The 13,685-nt window shown below is 34.5% G+C and overlaps 1 protein-coding gene and 1 pseudogene across 2 annotated transcripts; both read right to left on the bottom strand.

Moving 5' to 3' along the window:
- Positions 1 to 668: 668 nt before the first annotated feature.
- Positions 669 to 2,895, bottom strand: LOC114804472 (uncharacterized; annotated as a pseudogene).
- A 3,083-nt stretch (positions 2,896 to 5,978) lies between these two features.
- Positions 5,979 to 13,645, bottom strand: LOC105216468 (odorant receptor 7a-like). Of its 2 annotated transcripts, XM_011190972.3 has the most exons (3): positions 11,939 to 13,645; positions 11,509 to 11,866; positions 5,979 to 11,445 (listed from the first exon to the last, which is right to left on the bottom strand). In XM_011190972.3, the coding sequence occupies exons 1-3, from the start codon at positions 12,688 to 12,690 to the stop codon at positions 11,377 to 11,379; spliced, it is 1,179 nt and encodes a 392-aa protein (XP_011189274.2). In that variant the 5' UTR covers positions 12,691 to 13,645; the 3' UTR covers positions 5,979 to 11,376. The 2 variants fall into 2 exon arrangements, with proteins under 2 accessions (XP_011189274.2, XP_054086465.1); XM_054230490.1 differs by having other exon boundaries at positions 5,979 to 11,866.
- Positions 13,646 to 13,685: the final 40 nt, after the last annotated feature.

The following is a 13,685-nucleotide window of genomic DNA, read 5'->3' as shown; positions in this document are numbered from 1 at the left end:
TTCTTAAAAAATACGACACTTGTGAGCACCCTTAACTGTTGTATGTCATATTTCTACACTTAATCATAACGATTTTTGCTGAGGCCAAAACCAGATATATGTCCGTATTTTCCAGATATATGCAATGTGTGGTATAAATCGGTTGAGAACCGACCACTGACCGACCCAAAAAAAACCGGTTCTTCACAGAAAACCGATTACCTACTCGTCGAAGTTTTGTCCCAAAATGCCCCAAAGCCCCACCCACCGACCGCCCACACTGCCACGAGTGTGTCCCAAAAAAACCGGTTCCAAAAAGTAACCGGTTACTGCAGTACTAGGCATATGCCGCAAAAAACCGAAAAAATTCGGTAAAATATGACAATATTACGATATGACACAATATGACACCTTGTGAATACCCTATATATGTATTTGTTTTACATATATGTATTTTATGTATTTGAATTCAGTGTATTTATATTTTATGTACAACGCAATATATGTAGGTATAAACATTTAAAAAGAAAAAAAAATAAATTTGTTCGTCATCTACGTCTATAGCAGCTTCCAGAAAGTTTGGATTTAGCTTTACTAGCAATATGTTTTATTAAGGGTGGAAAATGCGCGTTCAATCGTCACCTGTTTTGGGGAGAAAAGCAAAATTTTATTCAATTTAGTAAAACTTATTTCATTTACTTATTATACTTATTTGGTTCAATAAATAATTTAAATTCATGATTAATTAAATATGTACTAGAGTATGAAAAAAATTAATTTGTTCAGTTTTACGTTACAATAAAAATAAAAATTATGTTACGTTTATATGTACATATGTACATACCTGAGTGGGTGGTATTGCAAAGCACACATTGCTTAACGAGTACAAGTCGGGATCAGTGAACTGCTTTTCCTTCCAAAATGATAGAATATTTGTGTCACTTCTTAAGAATGGAAGCTGCAGATTGTCAATTTTTGTATAGACATCGGATGCATTATTTACGTTCGCTTCAATTCCTTGCAATAAATATTCGGTTAATAATTTCTCTTCAGTATCACAAAATTGGTTGCCGGATTGATGTACACTTGAATTTGGACTTAAACACGTGATGTTACCAGGGTTAATTTCATTAATTCTATCCCATACTTTTTTTAAATATTGTCTTGCTTCGATTTTTTGTTTTACCGTATTTACGTGTATTTTTATGCTTTTTTGTAATGGATTAAATACAAGACAATAGCTTTCACGAATTCCCAAAGGGAGTCGTCTAACACGAAATTTTCATCTTCGGTCCTATATTTAACGGATTCGATTTCTTTTAGAAAGTCTTTTGCTGCCTTCAAATTTTCCACCATTACGATGTTCGATCCCCATCTTGTAGGACAATCTAGTTGAGGCATCTTTAATTGCTTTAATTCAAATATAGCTCGATATCCATTTGTTGTTTTTCTCACATATTTTGTCAAATTACGGCATGTTAATAGGTACTTTGTTATAGCTGAGGATTTTGTTACGTCGAGCGCACAAAGCTGTGCAGTATGAGCAGCGCAACGGCAAACTTGATCAACTTGAATATCGCCCAATAGCATATCTGGCATTTCCTCAACAAGTTCGATTTTTTTAAGATACTCATCATTCGCGCAATTGGCATCATTTTCTTCCAATTCTTCTTGTGAAACAAAAGATAATATTTTAGTTGCTTTAAGCATATTTGCGCCATTATCCGATGTAACTGACACTATTTGTCTTAAAGTAATGTCGTATTTTTTATGGTTTTTATAATTTCCATGGTTAGGTTTTTGCTAGTACTCGATCTAGCACCCTTCAATTCTACCATTCCTAGAACGCGTGATTTTATCAGCCCATTTTGCTTTGGTTTGGGCAGCTGATCAAACACAAGCAAAGCAATGACTGCTAAAAGTGCTGCGCATTTTCCTAATAATTGTTTTCTGCTTTTGCTTTGCTTGCGACTGCTGCTTTTTCTAAAGCATAAGCAAAAGCAAAAGCAAATTTGAAACAGTTAAAAGAAGTCGAAGCAGTAAAAAGCAAAAATTCTACGACTTTTGCTACTTCGACTGCAGCAATTTAAACACTGATAATAACCATACATAAAATCATTCAAGTAAAGCATTTTTTCATGAGATCAAAATCTTCCTTCTATAGCGCCCATAATAAAAGGCGTGGCAACGTGAAATTTTGTTTGTAACCTCTTTTTGGCATTCTTTTATGATTCCAATGGAGAAAAAAAATTTTAATCCACAGGAAAAAAGTCGGGGTCCTGTGCCTGGAAATATAAATTTTCGGCACGATTCCGATTACTTTGGCGGTCGGGGTTTGACAACTCTGGGGTATCGGGTGAAAGAGGAGGCTCTCCAGAGCAGGAATATATATAAATATTCTTGATTGGACTTATAGTTTTTAAAATATTCATGTTTAAAAGTCCAATGTTTTCTATAAGTAACACGTGTAATTTCACACACTGTAACACTATTTTTTCGCATTTTTCACTTCACATATTGAAAATTACACTATTAACATTCAATTTAATTCAAAATATAGATTTATTTCGGCCGCGCTTTAAAAAAATAACCATGGTCGAGCCAAAACCGGGGGTGTTCGAAGTTTCCTCGAAGTCCTCGATATGATTTTTAAAAATTTATTTTGTTAAATAAAAGAGGAATTTTGGCAAAAAAGAGGAATTTTCACAAAACGAGGAATTTGTGGATGAATTTATATATGGTATCTACAATGTGGCAGCGCTCGTTTTCCGCATAATTGTAAACACATAAATTTGAGAGTGAAAAGTGATTTTTGAAACATATAATTCTAACTTTAAAATTATATAATAAAAGTAAAATGTACATTTAATGCAACGCCTACAGTTTTATTTAATATATTTGAGGTGAAAAAAGTGCGTAAAATGTGTGAAAGTGTATTAAATTGTGTGAAATAGCTACAGTGGGCGACAAAAGTCTACGTACGACCCATATTTTTGATGTATTGCTGAATGTAAAAATAGTATGGAAAAAGTAATGATGCAGTTTTGTTTTAATTACATTTTTATTAGGAAATTATAAAACAAAAAGTGTACTCCAATACAAACATAACAAACTCTTCACAAAAAACTAAAAAAAACCATTGACAAAAGTCTACGTACGACTAGCATTTTAATAAAAAAACATTTCAATAAGGCACTGAATCTTAAATATTAGTATTTTGTTGGCCCACCATGGGCATCTATAACTGCTTGTAAGCGTCTAGGCATTGAAGAAACTAAATTTTCAATATCAACGGGTGTTATAAGTTGCCATTCTTCCTGTAGTTTCTCTCTTAGTGTTTGCGCACTGGTAATGACATGTTTTCTCACCTTACGTTCCAAAATCTCCCAAACATGCTCAATAATATTTAAATCTGGGCTTTGTGGTGGTGTATTTAATTGACGTGGGGCATAGTAAAGCAGCCATTCCTTTATAATGTGGGCCGTGTGCTTCGGATCATTATCCTGCTGGAAGAGCCAGCTCCTACCAAGGTTTAGTTTATCTACGGATGCTCTTAAATTTTGTTCTAATATATTCTTATATTGAAAACGATCCATGTTCCCCTCCACAAATACTAAATTTCCTACTCCAGATGCAGCCACAGCGCCCCAAACCATGACATTTCCACCGCCATGCTTGACAGTAGGGATGAGGTGTTTGGGCTTCATTGCTGTATTGGCTCTTCTCCAAACTTTGGCTCTTCCATCACTTCCAAAAATGTTGTACTTGGATTCGTCTGTGAATAAAACTTGTTTCCAGATATCAAGATCTTTATCTTTATACTTGTGGGCGAATTCCAAACGAAGCTTTCGGTTCTTTTCACTGATAAAGGGTTTTCTGCGTGGAGTTCTGCTGTGTAATCCATTGTCATTTAAAGCCCTTTGAACTGTTCTGGAATGTACAACTTTATCCGATCGTACTGTTAATTCCGTGGCTAACATAGTGGCATGAATTTGTGGATTCTTATCAACTTCTTTTAAAATAAAAGAGACATCTCTCCTACTAAGCTTTTTCGGTCGACCGGTTCGTGGTTTATTTTCAACACTTTTATTTTTTATAAAGTTTTCATATATGGTTTGAACAGTTGATTTAAGTAAATTAAGCTGTTTTGATATTTCACCAAATGATTTATTCTCCTTTTTGTATTTTATCACCAGGTTTCGCACATCTGTTGAAATTTCTTTCCGAGGACCCATTGTGACAACTATACGTTGTGTAAACTATACGCGATTATATTGAAATGTGCTTAACATGAAGCTCATTGTAAAGCATAAACACAAAATAAAAGTAAACGGTACTTTCCCGTTACTTTCTAGTTTGCAACATGAACATAAAGTATATAATACATGCCGTACGTAGACTTTTGTCAATGGTTTTTTTTAGTTTTTTGTGAACAGTTTGTTATGTTTGTATTGGAGTACACTTTTTGTTTTATAATTTCCTAATAAAAATGTAATTAAAACAAAACTGCATCATTACTTTTTCCATACCATTTTTAAATTCGGCAATACATCAAAAATATGGGTCGTACGTAGACTTTTGTCGCCCACTGTATGTAGTTGAAATTTTTGATTTTTTTATCTTTAAAGCGGAATATCTCGAAAACTAGGCGTCTGCGGTACCTATTACTTAAGAGTATTATAGTTTTATTCACATAACGGTTGTTTGTAACACCCAAAACTAAACGAGTTAGATATAGGGTTATATATACCAAAGTGATCAGGGTGAAGAGTGGAGTTCAAGTCCGAATGTCTGTCTGTCTGTCCGTCCGTCCGTCTGTGCAATCTGTAAATTGAGTAAAAAAGATATCTTGATGAAACTTGGCACACTTATTTCTTGGCACCATAGGAAAATCGGACCACTGCCACGCCCACAAAATGGCGAAAACCGAAAACACATAAAGTGTCATAATTAAGCCATAAATAAAGCTTAGAAATAAAATTTGGTATGAAGGATCGCACTGTGAAGGGACATATTTGAATGTAATTTGGAAGTGGGCGTGGCCCCGCCCCCAAATAGGTTTTATGTACATATCTCGCAAACCAATAGAGCTATATAAACCAAACATTCTGCAGTCGTTCTTTTTGCCACTTCCTAATACAGTCCAAAAATGAAAGAAATCGGATAATAACCACGCCCACCTCCATACAAAGGTTAGGTTGAAAATTACTAATAGTGGGTTAACTCACTAACGAAAAACACTAAATTTCACATAAGAAATGGCAGATGGAAGCTACATAATGGAAAATAGGTCAAACCATATCATAGTTTCCTTACATCCCAATGATATGTTGTGAAAATAGGCCAAATCGCTTCACAACCACGCCTACTTCCTATTTACCAGAACTTTGAAGTCGATCTGAATCGTTAACTTTACAATATATAAAGTAAGCACTAATGAAGATATCGGTGCAAAACTTTGCACAAATACTATGTTTATAGTGTGGCAGCCCCATTCTAAAAATCGGTGCTTCTAACCTAATATTATCATTTCCAACTTTCAATGGACTTTATACAATCTATATGACGAATATGTGGGTCAAATTGTGTATTATACCCCAGTCAAATAATTATATGTGCATTTCTGCTTTTGTTTATATTTCTTATTCACTGTTATTTTTTGGATTTCGGTAGATGTGGAATAAAAGGTTGATATGTTACCGTTACTATGCAACGAAAATTGTTTCATACTTTTCTCGTTCGTTGTACAGTTACATACATTAAGAATGTGCTTGTGAATTGGGTAGTGCATAGTAAATATATATATGTGCAAAATCAGCTTAGCGAGTCTTTCTTACTGATAGTGTCGCAGCAAAAACTTTTTTTGCTAAATTTGCTATTTGTTTTCAAAATTATTGTAGGTGCATTAACTAAATGAGTTATTAAAAATTTTATTACATTTATTTAACTTTAAGCCTAAAATGCCTCGTGGTACTAGTTTATCAGCCGAGGGACAAGTAATAATAATGGCTCTAGACCAAAGCGACATCGGAACCGTTCCGGTTTTCCAAAACGGAAAGCAGTTTGAGACAGTACGTCACCTTAAATTAGCCATAAAGCAAGAATTTGCCAATATTTACATAACTATTCTACAGTCAGTAGTTAATTCTCTGATTAAGCGGCTTAATTTAGTTTTAAAATATAAGGACAATTCTACTGACTATTAAAATAAAAATTTCTTTCAGTTAAACTCAAATGTATAGGCGTTACTGTCAAAAATAGTAAAATGCACATATAAATATTTACTATTAGCCTAAACTTGTTTACTGTTTTATAGTTTAAAAAATATTTTGAAATTTGTTAATTTTTTTATTTATATCGCATACATTAATAATAACAAACCTGCATACTCAGAAATATTTTGCAATTTTGTATTCTCTTACGTTTCAGTCGGTTTTCTCGTTCAGCAGTACCGATGAGTTTGGATGCTCTTCATTTACATGCTGTCTAAGCCTCATTTCGTGAGTCTTTGCAAGTTTGGTTATTTTGTTTACTACTGAATTCACACCAAGATCACGGTGAAGGTCAGCAGATCTAATATACCAAGGAGCATTAACTATACTTCTTAGTACCTTATTTTGGAAGCGCTGAATGCAGGCAATACAGTTTCGAGTTGAGCAACCCCATATTTGAGCTCCATAGGCCTAAATTGGCTTTAGTACTTGATTATATATAAACAGCTTGTTTGCGATTGAAAGCGTGGATCTCCTACCGACCAGATGGTAAAACTTAGCAAATTTTAAATCAAGCACCTTTTTTTCTTGACATGCTCGAACTTTTGAATGGGCAATAGAAGTCTAATTTCATACAAATTGCCTTCTATAAATCGAACTTTTCGATCATGGCATAATACAAAATTTATTACTTTATTTATATCAAGGAACAATTTTAAAGGAGTCCCCATATATGTATGGAGGCGAACAAAAAATATGATATTAAATGACAAACAAAATTACAAAATACATGTTTTAATGTATTTAAATAATACTTTTTGCGAAGTAAATAACTAAAACTGTGTATAAATCTATATTTTATGGCTTTTTGAAAAATTTATGTTTTAATGAAAATTTCTCGAAGTTTTTTTGTGGATTATGGTGATTCGAATTAGAGAAGTTCCACTGTATATTTTTGGGATGTGCTGACCAAAACCTTTGAATACGCTCGAAAGTTGAAATAATACAATTATATAGTCTAACAAATAAGGAAGGGCTAAGTTCGGGTGTAACCGAACATTTTATACTCTCGCAATTTATTTATTTAACTTTATTATACTCTCGCAACAAAAGTTGATAACGAGAAACGCCACTAACGAGAAACGCCAGAAACACTAAATTTTGCAGAAGAAATAGCAGATGGGAACTGTACTCAGATTTTTTTACAAAATGGAAAATGGGCGTGGCATCGCCCACTTATGGGTCATAAACCATATCTCAGGAACTACTCGACCGATTCGAATGAAATTCGGTATAAAATATTTTCTTGACACCCTGATAACACGGACAAAAAATGGGCGAATCGGTTCACAACCACTACTACTTTCCTTATAACTCAATTTTGAAATCCATCTTATTCCTTCACTTTATAATGTAAACATAAGGAACCAATGAAGATAACGGAATAAAACTTTACACAATTAGTGCATATCATCTCTGGCTTCACTTGTGCAAAAATTGTCAAAAACGGACCATAACTTTTCAAGGCCCCAGATATCGAACATGTTGAACTCAGCGCCTAAGGATAAATTTTAACCGAAAATATGGGTAAGTCTCTCAGATATCTCAATTTAATTCAGAGGAAATTGTTTTCTTCTAATAGTGTGTCTCTGTTCCAAAAATTATTAAAATCGGGACATAACATTTCCATATACCTCATTGTAGGTTTTTCAAAAGTGTCTTTTCCTAGCTCCCATATACCTAATTATAGGTTTTTCAAAAATAAGGTGAGCTTTATTCCGCATATATGTATTGGTTAAATTTCTTCAATAAATTGCGAGAGTATAAAATGTTCGGTTGCACCCGAACTTAGCCTTTCCTTACTTGTTTATATTATATAATACACAATCTGAGTGCAGCTTCCATCTGCCATTTTTTATGTGAAATTTAGTGTTTCTGACGTTTTTCGTTAGTGAGTTAACCCACTTTTAGTAATTTTCAACCTAACTTTTGTATGGGAGGTGGGCGTGGTTATTATCCGATTTCTTTCGTTTTTGGACTGTATTAGGAAGTGGCTAAAAAAAACGACTGCAGAAAGTTTGGTTTATATAGCTCTATTGGTTTGCGAGATATGTATAAAAAACTTAGTAGGGGGCAAGGCCACGCCCACTTCCCCAATTACATCCAAATATGCCCCTTCATAGTACGATCCTTCATGCCAAATTTTTTTCCATAGCTTTATTTATGGCTTAGTTATGGTACTTTATGTGTTTTAGGTTTTCGCCATTTTGTGGGCGTGGCAGTGGTCCGATTTTGCATTTTCGAAAGCAACCTTCCTATGGTACCAAGAAATAAGTGTGCCAAGTTTCATCAAGATATCTTAATTTTTACTCAAGTTACAGCTTGCACAGACGGACGGACGGACGGACAGACAGACATTCGGATTTGAACTCCACTCTTCACCCTGATCACTTTGGTATATATAGCCCTATATCTAACTCCTTTTATTTTTGGGTGTTACAAACAACCGTTATGTGAACAAAACTATAATACTCTCTTTAGCAACATTTGTTGCGAGAGTATAAAAATTTCGAGATCAAAGTACATACATTTATCGATCCATCCAAATACTACTGAATAATAGCATTGCATTAGCTATCTATAGCACCAAGGAACATATGCACATACATATGTATATGTATTCTTAGTTTGTAGTTACACGACGCGTCGTGGTTAGTATGGTATAATTAAATCGATTATTTACGTTATTCTGAATATGTTCGTGTCTACAACTTTATCTATGTATATACTTGTTGGCTGTAATAAATGGTTATATATCACTTGGCTTATTATCGCGGAGTGCAGCATTAGTGCACCTGGGCATATGAACAACTTTTTATAAACCTTAAAAGATATTGCAAAAATATTGAACCAAATTGAATGGAAACAAGCGAGATGCAAAGTAATTAATTACAAATTAATAAACTAAATTGTGTCACTTCAGAAATATTGTACCTAGATTTTATGTTTTTATTTTAGTAATATTTTTTATTATTTGGTATTTTAATATTCTTTAGGGACAGAATAAAATTTACTGCATCAGTTTTACAAATGAAATGTTTCTTTCGGTTTCTAGCACTGCTGATACCAGCAGACCTTTGCTTCTCATATTTTTGTTTAGGTCCATAATCAAATGATTTTAAAATCCATTTCGACTGCTTTGGCGTTATGATTTAATAACCAGTCTTTTAAAATAATAATGTATTGTAATCAATTGAGGGCCTATACCAGTGTGACACTTTCAAAAAATCATTTTCGAATGACAGCGTTCCAAAAAGCAACCGCAATTTTTACGGTTGTTTTGTTTTTATATATCAGAAATCGATAGTTGAAATTTTAAACGCGTTTTCTCGAAACGACATTTTTCAAAATTACTCACATCATAATTCTAGGAGAAATTTACCGATCGACTTCAAATTGAAACTAAGTATGCTTGAATACATTTAATATTCAATGACCTACGATCTTTTTGATTGGTTGAAAATTGTCAATTTGGCATTAAGAAATCGACCATTTTTTACCGAAAAGAACGACATTTTTTTCAGAACTATGCCGTTTTTTAAATTTTGATATATTCAAAATTCATCGTAGGAATAGGAAATACCTTCAACTTTAATAGCCTTTAGGTATAGGAAATACCTTCAACTTTAATAACCTTTTTGAATATTTTTGTTTCAGCTACTTATTCGGCTGGAATCATGTCCGCAGTTGGGGAACTTTTTTTGGCACCTCCGAAGACAGCACATAACTCCGTTATTTTTCAATATTATTGTTAAAAAATAATCTTAAAATATAGCAGAAAATATGACTTATTATGTCCAAAAAACTTAGAAACATGCGATCGAGTACTTTCTTAAAAAAAAAACTGGCGAAAATCGCCTAATTTTTTTGGGTTGCACTGGTATAGCTCCTTAAAACATAAAGTAACAAAACAGGGATTTTTAGGAACACTCTTTTACTAGAACGTTTCAGGCTTTTTTAAATATCATTTCCCTTTTTACAAGAAATAATACTTTAAGGATATTTAGTTTTTATATTTTTTAATCTTCGGCATCACAAAGTTTCACTATAAAACCATAAAGATTTCATATTCGGGTTATATGTATGTATGTATATGTTTTTGAAATTAATTCCAAAAAAAACAAAAACCAAAAATCACAAAAGTACTTTTTGTTCAAAGACATACATAACTTCTTCTAACCACATAAAATCAAATTTTGATGGGCTAAACGGCACTCAGTTGTGGTGCAATAAGAATTGCTTCATGCTATTTACACATTCGCCTTTCTAAGTGAATGCCCATGTTTCAACTAGTAGCTAAATTGGTTTATATCGCCACAAATACTAAAATCAAGTAGAAGCAGTGCAATCACCTCAAACCAAATAATTATACCTAGTAGCTTTAGCCATTTTCATTTATATTCACAGATTGTATCTACGCCGCCATGTCAGATGCTTGATGCAAAAACATTGCATAAAGTAATTTGCATGGACTAATTGCTGAATTTGTGAGGAAACCAGCCGGAAGCATATGTATCAAATGCGTTTCTGAGCACACATTATGACATTAGGCTTGCTTGAAAGAATCTCCGCCTCAGTTTTTGTTAAATTAAACGTTCGACGATGTAGGCAGGAAATAAGAACATATGTACATGTGTCTATATACAAGTGAGAAAGGACTTATGTTGAGCTAAACTGAGACACATCCGCTTCTCAAAAAGTAGAAAATTTCTCCCCAAATACAAGTAGATGATACAAGGTTCTTTAGAGATTGAGACTTATTTGGAAGCAATAGAACAACAAAATTTGTATCAAAAAGTTGAAAGATCGCTATAGTGATGTATCTCTCTCAATAGCAACTGTAATTTATAATAACACTGAATTTTTGTTAAAAATATGAGATAACGAGTGGTATAAAACTGTTTAATTTAAACCGATTTGATCTTCAGAAATAGGTGGTGATGAAGTTGAAGTTGGGGATAAAATTAATCTAATCAATATATCGAAAGAGAGAGTAGATATATACCGAGTTATATTTGAAATACAACCAAAATACAACTTAGAAAAAGTTCCAACCATTTTTTGTGTTTTTTTAAGAACTTTATTCAAACTTATTTAGCGTTTAGACGTATATTTGTATTCATTGTTACTTCAGATTTTTGCCTACTCCCATTTTTTGTATGAATGTATAGAGAGTAAATGAAAACTTAGCTATCTGAAAACATGAAAAGAATATATAGCCGCGATAACGCATTCTAAAACATGGCTTCCAACTTACCGACACACTAGTGGACAAATTTATTGGTATCAATTTCAAAGCGAACAAGGGTATGTCCGCCTGTGAGCGATGCAAAAAATATAGCAGTAATGTGTTGAACCGCTTTCCCTGCGCAAGCCAATTACTGTGGAAAATCGACATGGTAAGGTCCTGGCAATCCGACTGCAAGTGAGTGGCGTAGTAGCAGGTCGGCGATGTTTGCAGCAGCACACAAAACAGATAAGTGAGCGAAGCAATTCTGGTGGCGAAATCGGCAAAAATGAATATATTTATCATGGTCGTGCCTAAGATAGCTGCAGCGATGAAGAACTGAACAAACAGCGTTAAAGATATAATTGGTTCCACCACGCGCACCAATCTGCGTCGAATAGAAATAAAATATTTAAAATTGTTGTTGCTAATTTATATATACGTTGTCTAAAACAAAAACCTTAATATCTCCTGATGCGTTACAATGCAATCCTGCAGCTCGTGATATGTCTCGTCCTGGCTTTTATTTGCAGTCCCTAAGCGCTTGACGCGATTCGACAACAACTGCACATGTGTGCGTATAATATAGATATAGACAGCCGGATACGAGTCATTCAGGATTTGGTGGAATAGTAGAAAGAAGAGCATAGCGCCATCGAATGTAACTTGTAGCCAATACTCCCACATCGAACGATGCCAGTCCACGTATGGTATCCACAAGGTGAGTGGCGCATGGCCACCCAACAGTGCCGAAACCACAGTCAATGTTTCGTACATCATGTATGAAATAATGTAGCCGAATACGATGCGATTGCCAATGATTGCGCAGCTTCGTATCTTAGCCACATCCTCGGGTTCGGTGTAGCGTGCATCTAATTTCGACAATAACGGCTCAACGCTGCGTAAACGTCCCAATGACATGGCCAATGTGATGCTCTTAATTGGCACACCGACCACATTGAGCGCCGCTTGTACACAATTGAGGATTTCCATTACCGATAAGACATTTCTATCGCGTATCCAGCCAACGTTGAAGATGATCGGTGAAAGCAAGACGACAAAAAGCGTAATGATACCGCTATAGAAGTAGTACAAAAACCGGCATTGCGGCGGTGGATTCAGACCCACAAATCGAAATGTATTGAACAGATAAATAACTGCATCACGTGAAGCGAACACGTTGCGACCACGACCTTTAACCAAATCGAACATTACTCAAAATGATGCGCTATTGAATAGACACAACATTTTTATAGCGAGCGACTACTTTGGTAAAACAACGGCGCCGACACCTGCGCTCATTCAATTGCATTTAAAATTTAGTAGCTTATACTAACTTTACTATGCAAACTTTATTGTTTTTGTAAGCACCAAAAAACCTGCTGAAAGTTACACCGAAAAAGTACCAATCAATTAAATATTAATACAAAACGTTTTAAATTCATGCGTGTTATTGCTTGTGCACAAGTCCTCACCTTTTACTAAAATCGGAGTGGGGGGAAAAAGTCTGTTAATCAATCAAAATTTTCAAAAATATAATATTTAATAAGAACGAATTTAAAGAAGTTACGAGTTTAAATAAGACCATGTAAAAGTTTGCACAATTTCACATTTCAATAAGTAAAAAAGGGTTAAATTCGCGGAATCTCTATTATTTTTAGCTGTTATAAAAAACTGCAACGCGAACAAAACCACTATACTCCGTGTATCATATTGGAAGGATATAATAATACTAAACTAAAGTAATGTCAATTCCACAAGGTATCGTCGCTGCTACTGCTCCCTTCATACCAGCCGGAAGAATTTCGAATATTCGCCCCAAATTCCCGACTGAAGCGGCAGTTTTACCAAATGAGCGCGACACCTTGCGCCAGCTCGATCTCTGTGATCCCCGCATAAGGGATGTTAATTTGGAGATTCAACAACTTGTAAACAACCATAAGCGGATGGAAATGGCTAGAGCACTTGAAGTCCTGCAATCTCTCCACTGGTTCGTGAGCTATCGCATTGGCCCAGACGGAAGTAATTCTTTGATGTCAAAACATCTAGGTCCAATCGGAGTAGAATTCCTCTCCAAGGTTCTCACCCTTTCGCTGACCAATCTTAAAATATCCGAAATTTGAAAAATCAGAAGAATGGTCCCACTACTAAAACCTGGGAAACCCGCCACCAAGTGGGGTTTGAACCCAACAACAGCACGTTTCCTG

This window comes from Zeugodacus cucurbitae, chromosome 5, assembly GCF_028554725.1.
Source record: "Zeugodacus cucurbitae isolate PBARC_wt_2022May chromosome 5, idZeuCucr1.2, whole genome shotgun sequence".
Lineage (NCBI taxonomy): Eukaryota > Metazoa > Arthropoda > Insecta > Diptera > Tephritidae > Zeugodacus > Zeugodacus cucurbitae.
Note: the sequence above shows the minus strand (reverse complement) of the source record. Positions and strands in the feature narration are given on the sequence as shown.

What these genes read in the sequence shown, in the direction of transcription:
- LOC105216468 (XM_054230490.1), bottom strand. Translation starts at nt 12,690, where the DNA reads ATGTTCGATTTGGTTAAAGGTCGTGGTCGCAACGTGTTCGCTTCACGT. An exon ending in ACGCATCAGGAGATATTAAG is followed by an intron (nt 11,867 to 11,938) that starts GTTTTTGTTTTA and finishes TATTCGACGCAG; the next exon opens with ATTGGTGCGCGTGGTGGAAC.